The sequence below is a fragment of the Pseudopipra pipra genome, chromosome 2 (assembly GCF_036250125.1).
Source record: "Pseudopipra pipra isolate bDixPip1 chromosome 2, bDixPip1.hap1, whole genome shotgun sequence".
Lineage (NCBI taxonomy): Eukaryota > Metazoa > Chordata > Aves > Passeriformes > Pipridae > Pseudopipra > Pseudopipra pipra.
Window position 1 is genome coordinate 102,446,495 of NC_087550.1, and position 23,650 is coordinate 102,470,144.

The following is a 23,650-nucleotide window of genomic DNA, read 5'->3' on the forward strand; positions in this document are numbered from 1 at the left end:
CTTCAGGTGCCTGATACTTATCTAGCCAACAGTAACTTAAGAGCAAGGAGTTAACCAAATATACATGCAAAATCAAAAGGATGGATTTGAAGAACTACTCTGTGTACCAGTGAAAAAATATATGCAATGTAGGTCCTTTTTATTTCAGAATCTTTTAGAAAAGACATCGTCTTACTTAACAAAGTAGTCCAAATCTACTAAACTTCCAAAGTGTCACTCATCTCTCTGAATCACTTCCATGTAAGAAAGGAGCTTGCTTTGTAGTTAATTTTCACACTGTTTTTCAATGATTCTAACCAGCGGGTAACTGGAAGAGACACAAAGTAACTGGAAGGCGCCTTGGGAGGCCTCTGCTCCTACCTTCTGTTCAAAGCAGGGACAAGTTCAAAGGGAAATCAGGTTGCTGACAGTTTGTCTAGTCAAGCTCTGAAGGTCTCAATTGCAAGGATGAAGATTTCACAGCCTCTCTAGGTAACATACTCTAGTAATGGTTTATACTTTGGTTATATTGTATGTATACACATTTCACATACTCAAACAAACTGAACACATATTAGTTATTGGGACCTGACTAAGAATATTTGAGGGTCCTTAGGGAGCAGGGAAATGTCATTGTGAAGTTAGTTTTTATCTTTACAAAGCCAAGGCAATCATAAGAGGTCCCTGATGACTAGAAAAAGGCAGTTACCATGCCCTTCTCCAAGATAAAAAGAAGGATCCAAGGAACCACAGAACAGTTAGTCTAACCTCAGTTTATGTCAAGATTATGAAACAAATTTTCCTCCAAGGCATTTCCAGACACATGAAGGACAGGAAGACAGTTTAGCACAAGCTAAAGAGAACAGTCTGTCTTTGGATGCAGGGAAAGCAGTAGCCTTCCTTAATTCTGACTTCAACAAGATTTTGATATGGTTTCCTAGCATCCAAGTTGGAAGTTGTGACTATGGGTAGACCACAAAATGGCCAGACTGCTGCATTCAAAGAGTAGTAGTATACTTGGAGATACCCAAAACTTGACTGATAAAACTCTTGACAACCTGACCTATATTTGAATGTAGCCCTGTGTGGAAGGAAGCACAGGGTTGGAGAGATGACCTCCTAAATCACTGAATGATTCTACACAGCCAAATCCCCCTGAGCTAGAATTACGACCTTTTGGAAAAGGAGCATGATTGTCCCTGATAATCAAATACATGCACAACCCTTACAAAGTGTTAAGACTTTTCCTAACACACTCATAATTTTCACCCATTGTAATACACAGATGGAGTCAGCAGTATCCCCCAACATGATCTTGGCTGTTATGACAGCTTAATATCGTGTCTACATGTCATTTAACAACCTATAGTTTATACAGTTTTAACATGCAAACAATACTACAAACAAGACACTCACTCTCCAGTTCAATAATTTCCATTCTGTTCCCCTCCATATCATGGCCAACAAATTTCAAACCTTTCTCTTCAAAGCAGTGAGTCAATTCTGGGTTCACCTGAAATATTGAAAATAATAATAATTGTTATTCTTGGATTTACCAAACAGTAGTAGTTAATAGTAATTTAGCATGCATGCAAGAATGAAAAGAATTGGGAAAGGACTGGGAACTCTTGCTTTCTTGTTTTAACAGCTCTCCAGTATAAATTTGTAAAAGTGTGCATGCTTATTAAATAAAGAGATTAATCAGTAAGTTACTATGCAACATTCAAAAGACTAAAGCCAGGGTCCCTTCTGCTTGCTGTCCTCCTGATTCTGAGCAGCTTGCATTCCTCCTTTTTCCAGTGTCCCACTAGACTAGGTGTAGAGACTAACCTCCCCTTTGAACACTGCATTTCAGTGGTTATGACACAAGCTGTGGTTCAGCTCCTCCTTCAAACTGAGGAGCTTTGCAGTGAGCTGTCTCATGCCCTCGATGATGCTCTAACCACTCAGTTAACATTCCAACTTTGAGCACATTTACCACCATTACATTCTCCCCCCACGTTTTAAGGAAACAACATTGTCTCAATCAGGTACAGCATGCACACATCCCATACTTCAGGCCCTTCTTGAGACACTGATGGAGTGAGGCCCCTTCTGAACTACCTCAGAAATAACTCTAGGAGTCCACTCCGTGTCCGCATGACAGTATTATGAAAGTATTTGGACACCTTTTCCCACATGTTCACAGAGGAGCGGACACATAACAAGGGACATACACAACTGGATGGTAGGAAGCATTGATGTGAATTGGCCTCTGAGTTGTAGATGTCTGAAGTCTGCCTACATTTAGACCATGAAAGAATACGCATTACCTAAACATAATCTAAGCCTTTAAATAAGCCAAACTGGCCAGTACATTTAAGGATTACAAGCCTTTACCTTCCAAGTGTTTCACAAGAAATCAAGCCAGGTAATCTCTGATACAGCTCTCCAAGACCATTTTGCTAGACACTGCATCTTCTCCAACCCAGAAACAGTACCTGACATTATTCCCCTCTGTTGAACACTTCCAAGAACACCTCTGCAATACTGTGTCTACACTCAGGCTCCTCAATACAAGAAAGAGACTGAAAAAATATTGAGAGCTCATAGGAAGTCCAATCAGAATGGTTAGAGGCTGGGCCATGTGCAACATGGGAGGAGAGATGGGACGAGCTGGATTTGTTCAGCCTAGGAAAGAGAAAGCCAAGAGTGGATCTCATGGCTGACTTCAAATATCTAATGGGACAGACTCTGCTCAGAGATGCACAGCACATAACTGAGACTAAAAAGACAAACTGCTCAAGGAATTCTCCTGTTAGATACAAGGGCGTTGGAACAAATTGTCAAAAGATATTGTGGAAACTCTCTCTTGAAAGAGATTCAAAATAAGATGGAACAAAATCCTGAGTGGCATGATCTAATTTTAAAGTTGGCTCAACTCCAACAGGGAGCTGGACCAAAAGACTTCGAAAGGATCCTTCCAATCTAAATTATACCATCTGACCACTACTAAATTTTGGCTTATGCTTATGTAAGAAAACTCCCATCAGCTTTTTTCTGCCTACCAAGAGAAACACAGTTTGCTCAAGTTTTAACTTTTGAGCATAAAGTACATTAGCAGTGCTTACCTCATATCGATGCCTGTGTCGCTCCTCTACAAATGCTTCATCACCATAAAGCTTCCCTGAATATACAACAAAAAATAAATTTATGCTAATGTGTTGCTTTAATAGTTGTTACAACTATTTTTTGTAATTTAAACCTCAAAAAAGTCATATGTAAAACATAACAAGAAACTATTCATCCCACTCCAGCTTTCTGTCTTTCCTGAGTGATGACTAGATTCTTTTAATTTAGCATTACCTGAGTTTATTCAGGATTCCTATTTCTATTGACCAGAAATACCTTAGGCAGACTAGAGAGTAAAGGACACGCTTAAACTAATTTAAATTGTAAAGCTCAAAATAAAATTAAAAAATGTTCGAGCAAAAAAGCAATATAAAATCCCCTCAGGGTTTTACAACAGTGGTACAGAAAACGTGCAGGGAAGGAAGGCTTTTAGTAGCATCTGTTCCATTTTAATAGATTATGCATGGCAGCTGGCGTAATACCTCCAAAGAACAAACAGAGAATATTGCTTTTTTCTGTTTTCCTGATCTCATTACCCAAATGACTCTTGCAGTCCTCTGTGTAATCTGGAACACTCCAGATTTCACAGCAATAAGGAATAAGTTAGAGGTATGCAGTAAACCAGATTATAATCATATCTCTCACTTACAATTACGGCCCAGACTTTGCTCTCAATTTACCCCAAGGTCATCAGAATTACTACCTTGCTGAGGGGTTGGTACAAGAACTAGACTGCCAAGAACATTTCCAAAAACTGTAGAATGATAGTATTGCAATTTTATAAGAAGTGGTGCATATATTAATTTTAAAGAACCATCTCTTAAAAACCATTACTTTCATTCAAGTTGTAAAGCATTAGAAAGTCAAATCAGGTTTCCTGAATAAAATACCAGAGTTTTTTATGGTTCTTTGATAAATATTGTCATCTAAACAGTTCATAATACTGGTCAAGAGTTACATTTGTTAATTTTTATTAACTTTTCTAAGTGTTTGGGCAGTAGAACAACTTGTGCATATCTATATCAGACCTAGGCAAAGTATCACCCAAGTCAGCGAGATCACCAGCATGAGCATTCTCTAGAAAGGCAGATTTTTCATTAAATGCACACATGTATTACACTTTGGTCTCCTGCTGAAGTAGGTGTCATTTTAAAAAAGTTCAGAAGGATGCACTCCATAAGTTCAACATAACTAAATAATAGTAATAGCTCAGATCAATGTCAGGCACAGGGCAATATAAGAAATATGGCCATACGTAATCAATGAACAAGAAACTACTTTTTTCACATTTACAGTATCATTTATATTACTCCTGTATAATGGGCTGATTAATATGAGACAAGTATTACTTCAATTTCCCAAAATTAGACTGTTTCCAGGGCTGGGCTAGGCCTAGGGCAGTGCTGGGTCAGAGACTGGTGTTAAGGAGGGCCTGGCTACTAGAGAACATTGTCAAGACAAGGTAAGGACTAAGGCAGCAAGGCCATAAGACTGTTTAAGGCTGAGGTGCACTGGCAACTCTAGGGAAGCAACATTTAGGTCTGGGAAGAGTGTAAGGGGCAAGAGTTTGGGTTAGTTCTACCAAAAAGCTTCAGGGGTAGGATAAGAAGCCCCGCCTCACACATCTTATCAGCTCATAAAGAAAATAGGAAGAAAGCACTCTGATTTTCCCAAAAATATAATGAATTAAACTACCATGAAATGTATTTCAGTTACCTCAACATTGTCCTCATTGTTTATTTAAAGCACTGGACTCTAACTGACAGCTTCACTGGGAATTACAGATGTCTCCCATTTCTTTTTTACATTCCAGTTCTCAGTAAATGTATATGGGAACAGGATCAGAGTGAATGAGCTCAGGGAAGTTGTCACCCAACAGCTTGCTTGAGCTTATAGTCCTTTAAAAAAATGTGCTTTGACATTTTTGCTTTTCCATGTTACAGAGCTCCGATTCAAAGGGCAAGTCATAACAGCAGAAAAATTACTTACTTAGAACAGAATTTTCTGTTTTGAAAACAGTCCTCCTCTTCCCCAGTCTCATCGTTCCCCCCATATCTCCAGGATTGTGTTCTGGCATGTCAATAACCTGTAGAAAAAAGTTGTTCAGACATAGTTTCATCCACCAGACAAAAAACCCCCAAACAACAATTGCCTAACAGGTTGCATAGATTTGTAAAAGGCAACTTTATATAGTTTTCCACCAAGCATTCCCTATTATTAATTCTCTTTGTTTTTCGTAATGCTTTGTTCTTCAATAATGGCACTGTAATAGAGTGAGTATATTAACTAATTGGTGAAAGACTTTTTCATTTAATGTTAAGATCAACAAAAGCAACTTACTAATCTCTTAATTTAATTTTGAGGTGGAAAAAATGCCTTTCTTTTAAAAAATATACCAAAATGTTGGCAATAGGATAATTCTGCCCAAAGCTATTCTTTGCGCTATGAGATTATATAAATTCATAGACCAAAAATATCCACCAAGTGATAAAGACACCATCTCTGAAAAATGAAGTCCCTCAAATACACAATGTTAGAGGCTGAAAGATTATAGTTGGTAAATATTTCTGTACACTCAGTCATTTCTTATATATTATTCTTCATACACAATGTTCTTTCCTATGCTAAGAGCCAAAAACAGTTGTCTTATCAAGTGAGAAGGTGACCTCTTTTTTGGAAAGTGGAAAGAAGTGGAGGGCATGCAATAGCAGAGTGAAGACACTTGTAACAAGACTATAATTTTGTAAAAGCAGAGTATGAAAAGAGGTGACTCCAATATGCGTGTGCTAATTCAGATTACATATGTAACTGATTTATCACAGGGAAATGGAAAAGCCTACCCCCAGTTCACCTCTACTAAAGGGTTTCTCAGATTGCTAAAGAATTCACAAAATACTTTATATGAAGTAAGAAGAATATGCTATTTAACACAATATTTAAAGAAGAGAATATAAAAATACTGGGTTTGAGGACCAAAGCAGATGGGTTGAATGAATGCTATGCGGGTCAAGTGAAACTCAGGACAGTGGGACTCAGGGCATTTGAGAAACCCCAGCTTAGCAGAAGGAGTGTGCTTAGTTTTGCTCAGTTTGAAAAATCTGGCAGGGTCTCACAATCAAGTTTAGAGGAGGTCTGTCTCAGAGAACAGTAAAACAGTTCAAAATTGCAGAAATGTGAACTGAAGCTTTGACCTACGTATTTGTATTCATATATACACAGTCAGTGAGGAATGTAATTGACAAAGAAAGGTTCTACAAATACAAATATTCACATATATGGGTAATCTGGAATTGGATTTTTATTAACCTTAATTTGCCCTCTGGGACTAATGAAAACAATTTCTGATGATACACTTCATAAAGTGAAGTTATTCAATTTAGGAGGGATGGTGGAAAGTGCTTAGCCTTTGGCCTTGTGCCAATGCATTTCAGCTGTGTAATTATCTCTGTATAACCTTATACCTTCAAAATGTTATTTATAAGCTATATACTCATTATACAATGTAATGAGCATGAGTTGTGATCAAACCAGTGGGATATTACAAATCCTCTAATTACCTCTCAGATCACAAAGGTGAGTACTATGAAGCACATTCAGGTAAAAAAGAAACCCATGAATTCAAAAAATAAAAAAAGCATTCATTGAGTTCTTCTTAATTTAAAAAAATATTAATCAATTGATTTTATTTCCTTCCCTTTATTTTTGCTTTTTTCCTGAAGCAGTGGCCACAAAAGAATGTGTACATCAGACTGTGTGTCTATGTCAAACACTCTGACCCTCTGAAATCAAACACAAGTTTTCCTTGAGGTGTTATTTACTTACCTACACCCATACTACAGATAACCTCAAAGATGTGCTACTAGCTCTTGTTAAAAGAAGATGAAGTGGTAAAAAGCAGTTATTGAGTATTTCAAGTATATGCTTCTCTTCCAATTACAAAATTTTCACTTTAAGGGCTGTTTAATGTGTATTTGCAGTTGACAAGAAAAGCAGTGAGGTGGGTTTCTTTGTTTGTTAGTTTGAGTTTTCTTAAGTTTGGAGGCTAATGTCAAGATTAGACATTTCTTCACTCCCAAGGAATGCAAGCATTCCAAGGAAGTTCAAGCAGCTGAATGCTGTCCTCCACCATCAGTTTTAGATTTTAATTCCTAAAAATTAGAGGCATGATGTTTTGGTCTAATTTTGCTAACTGCATAATGGTAATACCCAGCTGTCTGGGGTTCACCCCTTCTCTTGCTCAGGAAAAAAAAAAAGAAAAAGAAAGTCACTGTTTTCACCTTTCAGTATTTGCTGTACTAAGATATTCTATCAAAACACTTCAAAGTGTAATGCCATAAACAGAAGGAAACATGGTGATACAATAAAGTGAATGGGACAATAACTTCTTGAAGGACATTGCTCAGCTCTTTAAACTCCTCAGTCAAAACACTGGCTCCAAATGAAGTGGACCTGTCTATGTAGTCCTTAGCAAATTTCACTAGTTTACTGCACTTAAATGCATTCAGAAACATCAATTAACATATATATGGTTTCCTGTTCATTAAGTAGAGCATATCGGTTTAAACAGGTTATGGCCATACTCTCAGCTCTTCCTTCTTTTAGTGGGCAAAAAAACAAAGACTGAATTCATGTGAGCCTCACTAAAGCTCTAGATAACGGTCTGGAATGAAAACAGTTGCATCTGCTCTGCTGAGGGCTTTTGTCACCCTTCGGGTCAGAACCTGACATGAGGCTGCAAGCCCTATAAAAATTCCACTGGAGAAATGGCCTTTCAGGGAAGATTCAGATGAGTTTCAACATCAACTAACTGTGTGTGTTTTCATCCTTTCATCTTCCCCCAAATTGTTAGATTTACAATAGTAAGAAATAGACAAGGCTTGAAATAATAATTTTTGTATTTGTCAGGTGAGGAAAGGAGCTACTTATGAAATAATAACTCAGACCTACTGTGACTCTGGATCTTCCTTTTTGATACACTCTGTGGCTTCGATGAACTTCAGCAACTATTACAGCACATCCCTCAGTGTTTGTATATTACACAAATTTCACTGCAACAAAGTCTGCGCAAGAAGTTTTTGACACCAAAGTGGCACTGCTGCTCTACAGCCCAAGAACAGTAGGAGAATAAGAAAGGCAACTCATATGAATGGAATTTTTTGACATATTTTACAGAACTTATTTGATCAGAAAAACATAAACTTTCACGTTGTGGTCATCTTGAACAACTATGAAACTGAGCAGATTTTTCAAAGAGCTTATGCTTCCTGACACAGAACAAATCTGCTCTTACTATGCATTATTCTTACTATTCTTTGAAAACTGCCGACACGTACACCAGACAGCCAACATGAAATAAATAATGAATTACTGTAACATAACACAAAGCACGTTCTAAAAATAAAACAGTCTGATCAGTATTAAATCATGTTACTGATTAATAGTGACTTCAACTACCCATGAACAGCGATCTTCTTTCAAAAATCTACTGCTTGGATTGTTTCATTGTTGTTAGAAAACATATAAAAGCTAATTAGAAAACCTTTCAAGCCCTGACATTGAACATAGAGCAACCAAGGCCCTGAAAGCCCCACACCTATCATTTTAGCAATCATCCCAGGACCATTACGTTTTATCTTTGTTTTGCCTCATGTCCTGCAATGCCATTTTGAGAAATACATCTACCCTGGTTACCTTGGCAGAAGGAAGGTGGAGAGTGGGGGGTGTCTGGTTGGGTTTTCTTTGCAGGCTTCTTTTTTTGGGAGTGGAGGAAGGAGGGGAGCATTAGTTGGTTTGAACAACTCATTGGTAAGACAGCTTTGAAAACATGTTTTTACGAGGGTTTTTTCTTTTGTCTTTTTACTCTGCCCTTGACTGGTGAGCAAAAGATTTGTGACTGCTGAAATAAATTGCTACACATGTAAGTTCTGATCAAAGCATCAGGAGATGCCGAGACCCTAAAGATTAACTGAACACTGAAAAGAGGCTCTAAGACACTTGGCACATAAGAGATGTGCACAGGGAAAGCTGACAGTGCGAGCAGGGAATACAGTGACAGGTAATGATGAATACCAACCCCTGCTGAACATGACTATGAAAAAAAAAAAAAAATCCAGCAACATAAACTGTCAAGGACTTGCTCCAAACTTAAGGAACTTGTCCTTTTATGGGCTCTTCCATCATTTCTCTGCAGGATTAGTCAGTACTTGTTATATTTGATCTGATCAATCAATCACAAGTTTATCAATAAACAGACCCAGACACTTACAAATAGGATGTTTATACTAAGATTTTAGAAACAATACTACAAATATTTTAAAGAAAAAGTTGACAGATGCAACACTAAGAGCTGTACTGAGAACTTCCAACTTGGCAAGTAAACCAAAAAGATACACTTTCCCTTTTCATTAATAAAACAGGTTTTAACATTTTCAATTACTGAAAGAAGGTGCAAGGATTACATCTGTCTGAATCCCTTGCTCCCCTTTCCCCCAGAGATATCCTAGTTCAAAGCAAACCCCATCAATGCCCAGCTACTTAAAGCATTCAAGCCCTCTAGGACTAAATCAGTTGTCACAAAACCACTTACAGATTTCAGACTACTCAGAGCTCCATTACTCTGACTGAAGTAATGTTTGTTTTTAAAAGATGTCCACCATCATGTATAAGATCAAAGAAACCATCAGTAGCTGATTCATGCAGTTACATACTGATATGAGTAACTAGCTTGAAAAGTTCTGTCCTCTACTATCTTCACTAAACTATAGCACAGTATATAAACATTCCAGCAAACACTAGCTGAAATTTCTTAAACTCTTAAAATCCCATAGCATACTATTGTCAACTATTTCCAATTTAGGCAACTCTCTTTTCCAGAGATTTGTTGTTTCCTATTTTAGAATTAAGTAACTGCCCTACAGCATTTATTTCATTCAAGTCTGAAAGTTCTCTAAGAAGGATTTTGCCTGAACAAGCAGAATTTCTGGTACAGAATGTTTTGTAGCATTTTCTCCAGAAAAAGTCATAAAGGGTGTGACATCCTTTTCTAACAGTGCTTGTTCACTCATAAGTATAGTGCAGTGGGCACGGGCCCGGTCCGGCCCCGGGCGCTGGGGCCTGACCCCGGGCATGGAAAGGAGCGAGAGAATAGGAGCTTCGCCTGTGTGGACAGTACCATTGTGGGATTTGAGAGGGGAGCCCCGGAACGCACAGAAGAGAAGGACAACTCTAAACCCGGGCAGATGGAGCTCGTCAGCCCTGTAAGGCCATCCATCTAAGAGAAGGTCACTCTAAACAAACCTAGGTCCTGAGGACCTCGCTGCCACTGTCCAAGCTTGCTCAGCCCCGGCAGATGAACCTTAGCATTAAAGGGTGGGCTCAGTTCAGCACACACTGTGTCTCACCTAAAAAATCCATTGCGCAGGCTCGAAGGCCTTACCCACATTTGCGAAGCCCTGTATCAACAGCACGCTTGTAACAAATGTGGGTAAAGATCTTTCCCTAATCTTCGTTCGTGAAGACTGGCCATGATAGTGCAGTGAACTGAGGAAGTTAAAGGAGATGTTGATACACAAACTCCATATAGATATTACTTAACACCATTTTAAGAACTTATTCTAGTTATTCCAAACACATGTCCCAGAATCAACCTGAAGAGTTAATCAAGTCGAAAGTTTCAGTGTTAGCAAAAGGAACAGGGTAAGACAGTGCTGGCTACAGAAATACACTGGAGTGCCAGTCATGCTATGCCATGGAGGCATAATCCCGGAGGGCAGGATTTGCCACACTCTTGAATAACTAAAAAGAAAGTGGAAGACTGTTCTCAGGCTTTGGATTGCTCCAGCTCACATTATAATTAATGACCGTAACTGAATTTCAGAAAGATCAGCACATCTGTAGCTAGGAGAAATCCTTCTTTCTACCACATAGATCTTTTAAAAAATCAGAACTCTGTCACCACCTTTGAAGGGGAAATCTCCAACTGAAATTGCTAGTAGGTGAAATTCTGCCCTTACCAAACGCACTTAAATCCACATCAGGTATTTCAGAAGTAGGAAGGCATGAAGGAAGTCTGTGTCTCTGAGCATCCTAAAGCAGAGGGAAGAACTTAAAGAATGAGAGAGAGCATGGTGCTCACTTCATCAAACATCCCAGCCCTAAAGGTGGGACAGGGATAATCAAACACTTATGGCCTGAGACTGTTTAAACAGTAGTATGCTTGATGGTCTCTGACTCAGAGAACTATTACATCCAAGCCCCATTAGATAAGCAATGCAAAGTAGCCAAGGAGGCATGAGATTGTCCTTAGCAGAGATAAAGCACCGCAGATGTTTCATCCTCAAAATGCTCTAGTGTTCTGTACTTGCTCTACCCTGAGTTATGCATGAGCAAGCATCTGTTGCAGTCGTTTCTCATTCATTAACATGGCAGTGCTAGTTCAAATCACTTTGTTATCAGTTATCTCCGCCTTCAGCAAGCAAGGCAGAAGGAAAATTGTTTACTTCAAGGAAAGAAAGCAGGAAAACTGCTTACTTCAAGGGGTCACTACTCCAGACCTTCACTGAGAATTACTGGTATCAGCTTTCTGACAATGCTCAGTACCATGATCTGCACTATTCTACAACAAAACATCCGTTTATCTGCCATAAAAATCAGTATCCTCAAAAGGAGGATGAGGAGAATTAGTTTTTCATCCCGTTTCCCTGAAGTAATCAGACCACCACCAGGTTTGTGAGTAAGAAAGACTGCCTGGATTACAACCACAGATCTGTCTCATAGAATGGTGTCACCAATCATCCTGACGTTCTGTTCACCTTCCAGATCTGCCCAGTGATGATCTGGTACTTGATAAACACAAATGGAGAAACTGAGTCATTTCTTTTAGAAAGCAAGCAAGCAGGCAGGTAGCAAACAGAAAATTATAGATTGCCCTATTTTAATTTTTATTCTAGTTAGAAGGTACTTTTGTTGTAGTGCAAAACTTTCCAGCTAACTGCAGAGCTGAGAAGGAATCCCTGGACAGGTCCTGGGTCAGCTGAAAGACTTCTTTTAAGTAACCTCTCTCACATGCTAATCAGCAAACCACAGCCATTGGTTTCTAATTATTTTTTGCAAGTTCTCCTCCTTTTTCAGACCTGTCAAGAGAGGGGCAGAGGCACTTTTGCCATAAATTTACTGAAATTGTGTGTACACATGCTAAAACATAAAAGTTGCAGCAATGGAAATAAAATACAACTATGGACTAATTATTTTATTTATTGAATATGGAAAAGCATCCCATCAAAAGAATAGCTATTTGAATAGAAAAAAAAAGTAAGGTACTTTGAAGTTGAAAAAGAGACAAAGTTTTCAAGTAAGAGCTCTATTCACAGAAGAAAGAAAGAAGTGAAAATGCTATCTAGAGCTTGAAATCCATGCCAGTTTTAAGAATACAAATCTAAATATATCTATATTTTTTGTGGTTTAATCTCTGTCTTCAGAGAAATTACTTTATTCTCTTTTCGATTTACCCTGATAAATAATTTTAACATTATTGGACAACACATGCTTGACTGAGATTAATAACTTCTAGCAGTTGAGATGATTTCACCAACTAGTTTTAGATTTAGTTACTGTACATCTGATTAAGATTTCATTAAATTGAGGTTTTAAACTTAAGGACAAAACTATACAATCACATTGGTTGATACTGACACAAGAAAATGCCTTGTTTAGAATCTGGAGTAAACAAATGAAACAGAAATAAAGGATTCTAGCTCCATAAGGATTTCTCTGCTACAGATATGTAAGAAGCAGCCCAGTACCAGTCAATCCAATTAGGATATCATGCTTCATATTAGGCCCAAAGATCAGGGGCAGACCATAAACTTTAATGGTTGATTGATCACTTTTTGAAATGAACACAAGAATTTAAAATCTGACATTTCTACATTAAAAAGAGAATTTTCTATTAGCTGGGCTACACTGGTATCTCTGATAGGTGAACATTTTATGAAAAGCAGCTGAATAGAAGGAAAAATGATACACTTAAAAAAAAATTCCCTAGTCTTTGAAGTCTTAACTTCAAAGAACAAAAACACATAATACAATCCAAGATCCCAAGGAAAGACAAAGTAGTGAGAAAATATCTTGAAATGTTTTAAAGACACTGCTAAGCAAGCATGTTAAATGGCTACAAGGTATTTTGCAGGTTGTGTATCTTTGAAAAAAAATCCCACTAAAGTTGTAGACAACTGCATGCAGTTGTGAAAGTAAATGTTGCTCTATAGCTAGTGCCAAAATCTTGTGCCAATTTGATTCTTTTAACAAGAAGCTGAATCCACTCTGCAAAACTACACAAAAGCAACCAGCTCACGCCAACCACTGTAACCTTTAACTGAAGCAATCTGTTCTGATGCGCAAGTCTATTTTCTTTTCAACTCTTCTTTTACATTTAAGCTGTAACTTAGTAAAAATGAAAATAGATGTGGATAATAAAGAAAGGTAGATAATGAAGGCTAGAGTAATTTTCATACTAATTTACAGTATAGTCATGCTTCTTCCTACTTCCACCTCATTCTTTTCTTTGTTCTCATTTTTGCCTGGTTTTGGAAGGCAAGCAGGATCACCTTTACTGTTTAAATAGAGATTCGCATCCACCATGTAGATATCTTGAAATATTTCATATGCACCTTTGTATTGTCCTCCTTCTCTCTTCCTCTTTGAAAGCTTTTGGTTTGGTTAAACTCCTGATTAAATGTCATGCCAGTTCCCTCACCTTTACTACTTATTCCCCTTAACAAGGCTATCAAATGAAATTAAGTCGACCACTGCATTACTTAGCAGTTTCCCCATTTCATTTACTATTTTGAAACATTCTAGTAATGCTAATCTTATGGACTAAGAGGAGAACAGACATACTATAACAGGGAATTTCTAGGCAGAAAGCCTCTGGCACAATCACTGTAATGTTAATTACTACTCTTGTCTTCCATGGCATGCCTAAGACAATAAAAGTACCCTGGCCTATCTGATCTTTCACGTCTGCAACTTTTCCTAAATTACAAAGAACAATCTGAATGCTGGATATCTCAATAGCCATACAGAATGGACACCTAGAAAGCTCTCCAGCAAAAAGCAATGGGATTTTCTTTCCCCCATGAATTCAATAGCAGCAGTAGAGAATGACTCACAGAAGTATTCTCCTCCCTTCCCTACACATACATCATAACATTTCTCATTCCAGCTGGAGGACTAGAAGAACTAAAGCAAGTGCCAGATATAAGGGTAATCGAGGCACTGACTTCTAATTCTAAGATTTCCTAAATCTTATGGTTTTCTATTGTAAACTATATCAGAACAAACAACAACAACAAAAGAGAACACAGGACGATAATTACAATGATACATACAACTTTGACCACTTAGATTATCTTGCAAAAAACTAGGTTGGCATCTTCATTACTATCTATCCAATCCAGTACACATCAGCTTCAGAAAACCAAAATGATTTATATTATTATTGCAAAGAGATTAATTACCTTGATTACCTCTGCCAGCCATTTCAGGGATACTTTGAGTCACATGCCCTACATTACAATTAATAGTTTCCTGCTTCCACTCAGAGAAGCTTAGTTGGCCAAAGATCATCTTGCCTGGAAGAACCTTAATTCTGGTAAAAGACTTATGACCTACAATCCAATTTTTTTTTTTTTTTTTTATTTCACAGAGAAACCACATTGTCTTTACTTCTGAGCAGGATACTTTCTGTTTCACTTTGTCTGTTCTGCCTCCTCCAAAAACCTTATTATGTCCAGATCATAATTTAATTCTGCACTTCTTGAGATAAACCCCCCCCAGCAAATTAACTCTATCCCCTTCAACTCTATCCCCTTCAACAAATTACAAGAATTCTTTGGAATTTTCTTTCCTTAATTATGTTTATAAGGTATCAGGGGTCAAGTTCAGACAGCATTTAAAAAGACAACTGGCTTGCCCAGTTGTCCCCATTCTACCGACATCAGCAGAGCTCACACGCTGATCGCTTCCTCCCTCCACAAGGCACCAGTGAGCAGCACTAGGACGCCTGGATTCATGTATGAGGTCCAGAGTTAGCGTGACAGTACAGACATACCTGTGCAGTTGTTTGCTAACTGATCATAAAACCAGAGCTGCAAACCTATATATCCATTTTCGGGGATGAACACGGTACACACTTTTAAAGATAAACCAATAGGAAGAGCTACACATGAGGAAGTAGGAAGAAAGAAGCAGAGAGGTGTGTGTGCATACAGAGAACCATTAGCAAAAAGGTCAGAGAGGAGGAGAAATGGTGAAAGCCTACAGGAAATATTTTACCAGTATCGTTTCTAAGAAAGTAACATCTATAGAATCATCAACTTTACACTACCACAGATCAAGTAGTCATTTAATTAGCATGACACCAGCTGGACACACCCAGCAGAATTTGAGACACCCGCTGTGAAAAGTGTGGGTGGCCGGGTACAGATTAATTCAACAGATAATGCAGTGATCCACTCAAATGCTACAAATGTTTACCAAGCAATGAAAAGATATTGCCACACAGCAAAATTCTAGGCTGTGTCACCACCCGGCACAGTGGCACACAACACACAACTGGCACAGCTGCTACATCTCATACAGAGCAACACACAGCACCTACAACCTTGCAAAGGAAAAGTAATCAGTGGTGACTATACAAAAAGCATTTTATCCTTCACCTGTACCTCTAATTGTCTGCAATGGCAGAACGAAAAGTCAGAGAGCACAAGAAATAATTTTTAGCTAAAAAGCACATGTCTACAGTGAATCATGGTCAAATCCACAGTAAATGCAGTTCTCTGTTCAGTGCCTAACTCCCCAACATGGAACATCTTATTATCACATACAAGTCAAGGATGAGAGGCAAATTAATACAGATTTAACAGACAATCTCATCAATAAAAAAGCTGGGGAATGGTCTGTATTTTTCTTCTTCACATTATTTTTTTCCATTACATTAATTTGATGGGGGGCAGAGTATTTATTAAAAATAAAACTTTAGCTAGTAGTTTTTCCTTTATTTTTAATAAAAATTAATAGTTTACAACATAATGAACAGGCCACTCATATCTCATATATCTCATATATCTCACCCTCCAATACAACTATGCAACTGATTTGAATTCGTCATTTTTTTCTTGCCCATGCACTTTTAGGAGCATGTTCAATTCCAGTGCTCACTTCTGGGTCTCTATAAAGCTGTTATGAAAAGGGTGGAAGTCCTTAGCTTCTGCACAGACCCTTCTTTGCAGGTATCAAGCCACTTTACAAACACAAGTATGTTTCATTACCTCTATTTGATATGAGAAAAATAAGGTAGATTATACAATTTGTTTAACCAAGCAGAACCAGGACTTTGTGACATCTAATCTTGTTCCTACACTTTAGAAACAAGGCAGTTAATGATACAGAAACCATGCATTCCCCTGGTGAGCTCCTAACATGGCCAGTGCTTTAATGCAAGTGGGTCATTTATATAGATAGGAGAAACTTCTATGGAAATGACTTTCATAATATTGGAAGTGATTTCATGTAGTTTTCAACATATGAACTGCAGTAATCTGTTGAATCAGAATTGTGCAGAAATATGTGAACAGGCAATCTATTTTATGTGCTCTAATTTTTAATTACTTTTTTTTAATACAAAATTTCTGCAAGCTTATTTGTGTGGGTGCTTTTTTGAGGCTGGTGGGTGGGAGAAGGTGTTTTGGAGGTGTTAATATTCAGTGATATAATCACAGCATTGAGGGATCTGGACAACCCCCTTCCAAATTTATTTTGTTTCATTAATCAGAATTACATTTTTAACTTCCTAAACAGGACAATGGTGAGGAACTAGTTAACCACAGTGCTTCCAAATTAGTCCCTGTGTGTGGCAATCACCCCACATAACTTCAGCTGGGTAAATTTCAGATAGGTAATTTAAGGGAATCAGTTGAGTGTTCCTCTCTGTAGGGACAAGAGTACATACAGAGGCAAATACATTCCAGCTGGAGAATCAAACCAAAACATGTGGCAGCTTGAAATGTTCATCTAAACCATGAGATGAGTGCTGTTCTCTTGCACAAAGTGTTGTTTTGCTTGCACAAAACCAGTTTTTTTAATATCCCTTTCACATCCATTCTTTGCCAACACTACATATACCACCCCAGACCATCCCTAGTTCACTCTGAACTAACACACTATTCAAATATATTGCAGTATTACAAAGGCAGACTTGGGCATAGAGTCCTCTATTAAATAAATGTTCTCTGCTTGTTAAACCAGACATGGACAGATACTCACCTACATCCACTTCATCCAGAAAAATATTTTGTACATAGCATAAATATCCTTATTTGATTTACAATTAAATTACACATAATTCCTTATGCAAGTACTGGAAAGGTCAAAATCTTTTTGAAAATGTAACATTTAACTCTATTTAGAAAAATCCTTCTTTATTAAGAAAACCTTAAGAGAGAAAAAAAGTAGCAGATTATTAACAGCAAGAAGGCACCCTTCATAAAAACTAAATCTATGTTCAACTGAAGATAAAGAAACACAAATATTTTTAAGTTAAATATATAAATATCAAGTCATTATCCCCCACTACCCAAATATTTGAGAAGTAACTTGTAAAAGGCATCAATAACTGAGACAATTATTTTCATTCATTTTCATTTAAAGAGAAAAATTTAGCATAGTAAAGTTAAACAATGCTACTTGTCACTTGAATTTCAGGTTTTGTTGAGTTTGCAAGGATGTGGTGGAATGAAGAAAATAAATTCACTGACAAAAGAATTATTAGAAACTTTTTCAGGTGTTTGCTTAAGTACTGGCTCTCTAATGCCTCCAAGAAGACAGAGACAATTAAATGTCTCCTTACTTAAGTTTCAGCTCAGAAAAGACAGGTAAAAATGAGTTAAATTGGGTGAGAAGGTGATAATATAAATACATTCACCACATAATGGTGCTAATTTTATAAGTGACTATGGCCTATTGAAAGAAATAAACCTGTTGTTACTTAACAAAAATTGTAGTCCAGAAAGGATATTGCTTGTATACATAGCTTAATTTTAGATTTTCTCATTACCTATTTTGATTACTAAATCAAAACCAAACTATAATAAGTTCAATAAGTAACAGTAGTAGTAGCTTGGAAGTTCTCAGTTTACACAAATGCATCAAATGAGCAATTTATAAACATCTGTAAACCAGATGATACTGAGTTTACAGAATGATACTGAGTTTCAAAAATGTAATCTATTTGGTGTTAGAGAATTCATATAATTTCTTTGTAGTATCACTTACAATTCTGCATTCACAGCAAGAGAAACAGCAAGACAACACAAACCTTGCAAGTACTCTGATTATCTCTACTTAAAATGGATTATTCTGAGAAAGATTAGAATATTTTTTTGCCACAAGACAAAAAAGTTTTGTACCAAGTCAAGCTGTGCAAGAAAGCACTGGTCGCTGATCTGTGTTATCTGCAGACACAGCATGTCTGCTGTGATTTGTCAAAACTAATTTTTCAGTTTACAGATTGAGCAATACTGAGGCTTTGGTACTTTTCCCAGACTTGGGCAACTGCTGGGCTTCCTTCTTATCAATGAAGACCAATGTTAACAGTTTCATGGCAAGTTATATCTCTGATTCCTGCACAGGCTCTCTCTAATTAGCAAGGCCAAATGATAGTCTCAAAGGAAGCCATCACTAATTACATCTAAATTATCTTTTATCTGCAATGCAATAATCACCAAGTGTTTTCATACACATATTTTCATTATTTTCAAATGTATAATTCCAGATTCTTCATAGCTAGATATTAGGACTTTTTAAAACTAGGATCTGATGGACAATAGAAGGTGACTGCGCAGAGCGGATGAGAAAAATCAACTTTAGCAATGTCTCAGAGGAAAACCCTTGTTTCTCCTTTTTTAATGTTCTGACAGTTCTAACACCCAAAGGACGCACAGCACACACAGGTATCTTGGGGTTACCCAGGTCTGCTCTAAGCTGATACCAGCCTTAAGGCTGAGCTTCACATAGCATTTGGTGCACATCCTGACAAGCTAGAGATACTTACAACCTTCATATAAAATTCTCTCCACTCTTGATTCTGAAGGTCTGATTTGTTACAACTTAGCTGTGAACTCCTGTCTATTACAGGGGAAAAACAAACAAAACGAAAAAAGCTAAGTCCTTTTGTTTTGAAGGGAAACTAGTCTCTAACCTAAAACAGATGAAGCTGGCTCCAAGGTGAATTCAACTTAATTGATAGTTGGTTTCCTCACTAGCACAATTGAGAAGTGAGTTATGACTGACATGGATAATTTGTTAATTTCAGTTTACAACAAAATGCAAATTTACTGCTTCAAAGTTCTAGTTTACAGATGTTTATAAATTGCTCATTTGATGCATTTGTGTAAACTGAGAACTTCCAAACTACTACTGCTGTTACTTCTTGAACTTATTATAGTTTGGTTTTGATTTAGTAATCAAAATAGGTAATGAGAAAATCTAAAATTAAGCTATGTATACAAGCAATATCCTTTCTGGACTACAATTTTTATTAAGTAACAACAGGTTTATTTCTTTCAAGAGGCCATAGTCACTTATAAAATAGATAACCGATTGCTCTATGCTGTTAGTTAGACAACAGCTACTCCTCTCATAAGCCTCATTAGTTCCCTCTGATTTCATCTTTGGTTTTCTCTCATGTTCCACATTAACTCTTGACTTGGTCAAAAGAGAAGACAGGGGAGACTTCTCTAGCAGCCTTTTGCTTCCCCATTGTCCCAAATTCTCATATCAGAGAGAACTGAGAGTTATTCATGGTCATTTTGACAGTCTTCCTTTGGAAATAATTTAGCAAACATCTATTATATCTAGATAATGATACATCAGAATCCTAACAGATGAGTGATTTCTATGCCAAAGGTAAAGCCATTACTCTGTAGCATCATTTTTTTTATATTTCACACTGATAATGAAACATTCCCCAGAATACTACTAATAATCTGACTTTACATGGCATGGCTCAGTTTCAGACTTCTGACAGAATTAGTAACTTCTGGAGCTCAAATGGTGCAGATAAGCACATCTTTTTCTGAATCAAAGAGAGAGCTCCAAGGTTCTTACCACGACGTGATTTATTTCTCTGCCTCCCCATTTTGTGCTGCTGTGTCTGACCAGGCCAGCAAGGCTTGACCCATCTACACAGTGCAGAAGGTAAAAAAATTGAACAGAGAGATTCAGAGGTTTCTACCAAAGAAGCCTGGCAAAATGACCTCCATTTCTTTCTTCCTAAGAGCACCTCTCATGGTTGGTGCTGTTTTCCCCAAACTTACCTGTTCCTGGAGGAATGCAGGTGGTCATTATCTAACACAAGAACCTTTAGTTCAGTATTGTGGCACTGTCTCAATAATTCCCTTCCACTTCAGCAGCAAGGTCAGCACAGCTGCAGCAGGTTCAGAGCGACCTAAAGGGTCACTGCAGCACAACTCTGATAAAAGACCTCGGTGCCTGATTTGTAGAGGCTTGAACATTGTTAACTGACATCAGAATATTCATTCTATCAGTTCCTGCTGTTTAATATAAAAGGCAAAATTGTTTCAGAGAGAGAAGCCAGAACCCAGGATTCTCTACCTTTCCCACATGCTCACAAAGAGAATCAGGACTATCTTATCATGTCACCATACCATCTCAAGCTGTAGGCTGCCTTTAAAAGAAAGCATCACTAACTCATACTGTATCAGGCCCCTGTCCATTAAATCATATTAAGTAAACTATAAGAATACATAATGGATTAGATCCTTCCAGATCGAGACAACGAGGTATGTCATTCCTGACTCTGACTAGAATTATTACATTGACAGACAGTAGTCCTGAACTTGCATGAAAAGAGACTATAGCTATTTCTAGGCAAGAAAAAAAGCTGAATAAAGGAGCTTCTTATTGGTATATTCACACTGTGAGATTTAGGCATCTCAGTGCCATGTAATTCCTGAATCATGTGCCCATGTGGTTTATTAGGTGCACCTCTAGATCTCTTTTGAACAGTCCATCGGGTTGCATCATTGAGAGCAGAAAAAATGCTCTGAAAATGATCTACACACTCAATGTGAAAATGAACTACACTATCTCTCCTCATAGATTTTGTTTATAGGATGAAGAAAGGGTCTTAGATACAGCTGTGACGTCTAGAGAGTCCAGGCATCTCCAGGGTCAAAGGACAGCTGAGAGAAGACTTAATATCAACACAAACAAAACAAACCTGCTAGTGTACCTTACTAATACTTCCTTTGCCCTACCTGAAACTCCACAAAAATCCCTCCTCCATAAATCCATACATGCTTTTCCAGAATGGAGATTTACACATTTTTGATCACTTTAAGCATTTCAAAAAACAAATGTGAGTTTAGTATGGAACAAAAGGTTTTAGAGTTTTAGCAATTACACTAGCTGCAAATTTCAGCCACAGCAGTAACAACTGTATTGCACTGCTGCACGAGTCAAGGTTCACAAAGCGGAAGGATAAAACCTCCTATTGAGACACATTCTCCCTCAAAACTATCTTGTGCAATAAAGAATATCTACATCACAGGGAGTTTCAGCAAAATAATAGTTTGGCTGCCAGATGTGCCCGTATGGCAGCAACAGCTGACACATATAGCTACAATGAATAACACATCACCAATTTAAAGCTGACTACAAACAATGCATCTTATTAAATCATTCATCCCTGCAGCAGTCGCACCCAGTCCTGTTTAGGGAGACACCTTCAACATCTCATTAGGTATATGTCACAAGGGAGGGCCTGCAAGAGACTCTTGTCAGGATAACCCATATAGTTCAAGTGTAATTTGTGAGATGAGACAACCCTTTAACACGTCACCACTAGAGGTTTTACAAACAATGGCAATTTTAATATAAAGAATGCGTCACCCGTGACACATAAAGGATTTTACAACTCATCCCCAACTTCCATCTTACAGTTCCATCCCTCAAAGCAATGCCAGGTTCTCTACATTCGCTGTAGTTTAGTTTGCTGAACTTCTCACCCATAACTATTTGATTTTTTTCAGAAAGTTTATTCACTGGATGTTCCTTTTCTCTCTGTCAGTCCTTTGTCTCCTCCTACCCTAACAGTAAGAACCCAACTGGCAGCACTGAAAAGTTCTATCGCAACTCCCCAATTTGCACTACAGAGCTAGTTCCCAACATCTGCCAACGTACAACTTGAAAAAAGTCCTATGCATTAGACTCTCAATATCTCGGCTTTAAATCCTTTTCCTTTTTTCAAACAGGTCAAGAATGTCTGAAGATGACTGACTACAGTTGCAGCACTGATTCTCTGCAGAACTCACCAAAGCTCTTACAGCTGAAATGAACACACACCATGGTAGCAGCAGACACCTGCATCTCCACGGCTTCATTTGCAATTAGTTACAATACAACTATTTAAAAAGAAATATTACTACCATTTTTGCATTGTATCCAACATTTAACTTCTGATGCAGCATAGGGATTGGTACTTTAAAATAGGCACAGACATATGCACATTCTTTGTATTAGCATTACTTCTATACAGGTTCTGCTCTACCTCTTTACTCAATAAGAAATCAAACTTATTTGACACCTGTGCAAGATTTCTTTGCAAATCAGATAAGGAACAGTACGTTCCACAGAGTCCCTAATGCAGCCCAATTTACTTCAATTGTCCCATCATCTTTCTTCACTTCCACCTCAGAAAGTATGCAAAGTTAACAAAGGGCTTTGAGCTAGTAACAGATGTATGGAAGCTAGAGATGATGTACAAGCAGTATACAAGTAGAAATAAGTGAATGCTAAGGACAAAGCCACCTCTTGCTCTTTCTTTTCAAAGGCTCAACATCCACAAATATATGTTCTCAATTACAGCAAACGTCACCTTGACAGCAGACATCAATACTGCAGCCAGGCTGCAACATAAACCTCACAGAGATTCCTCAACTACCTTTAAAGTAGTTGGGTTCACATACAAGTAACAGTGGTGCTGCTACAATAAAACACACCAAAGCAGCTGGAAAAGTACTGGAGGGTTAGGGTGTTAACCCATCACTGGAGGATTAAACAGGATGATTGAGATAGTTGCTGCCCTCGGGGTGACAGCCCCACCCCTGTGGAAGGTGCCCTGTCCCTTCCAACAGTGTCAGTGAATGGCACAGAAATCCACTTGTAGACCAACCCAATTTATAGTCCAGCATGTTAAGGTAAACAAGGAGCACAGATTCCCATACCATTCAGACATCAATGGTTGGCAGGAAGGATGCGACAAGGGCAAAAGAGACAGCAGTTGAGTTACCACCCCACTTCATCCATCATTAAATGCATATGACCATGATGCCATAAATTTCACCCCTCCTACCACTAGCAGTGGTGTCCAAACTTCAATCATCCCTGCATGTTGTATTCTCTTACTCTCCAATATGACTGGAATTGCTTGCTCCAAATATGCCAGCAAACCAGTTTATTAGGGCAATACTCACCAACAGGT

The 23,650-nt window shown here is 37.9% G+C and overlaps 1 protein-coding gene across 2 annotated transcripts in view; it reads right to left on the reverse strand.

Annotated features, from left to right (window-relative positions):
* The window catches only part of CTPS2 (CTP synthase 2), a 63,835-nt gene that overhangs the window by 12,746 nt on the left and 27,439 nt on the right, over nt 1-23,650 (reverse strand). For both annotated transcript variants that reach the window (XM_064646683.1, XM_064646684.1), the window contains exons 14-16: nt 5,080-5,176; nt 3,090-3,145; nt 1,396-1,492 (exon numbers count right to left, since the gene is read on the reverse strand). In XM_064646683.1, coding sequence (XP_064502753.1) covers nt 1,396-1,492; nt 3,090-3,145; nt 5,080-5,176 — 250 coding nt within the window. The remainder of the gene's footprint in view (nt 1-1,395; nt 1,493-3,089; nt 3,146-5,079; nt 5,177-23,650) is intronic.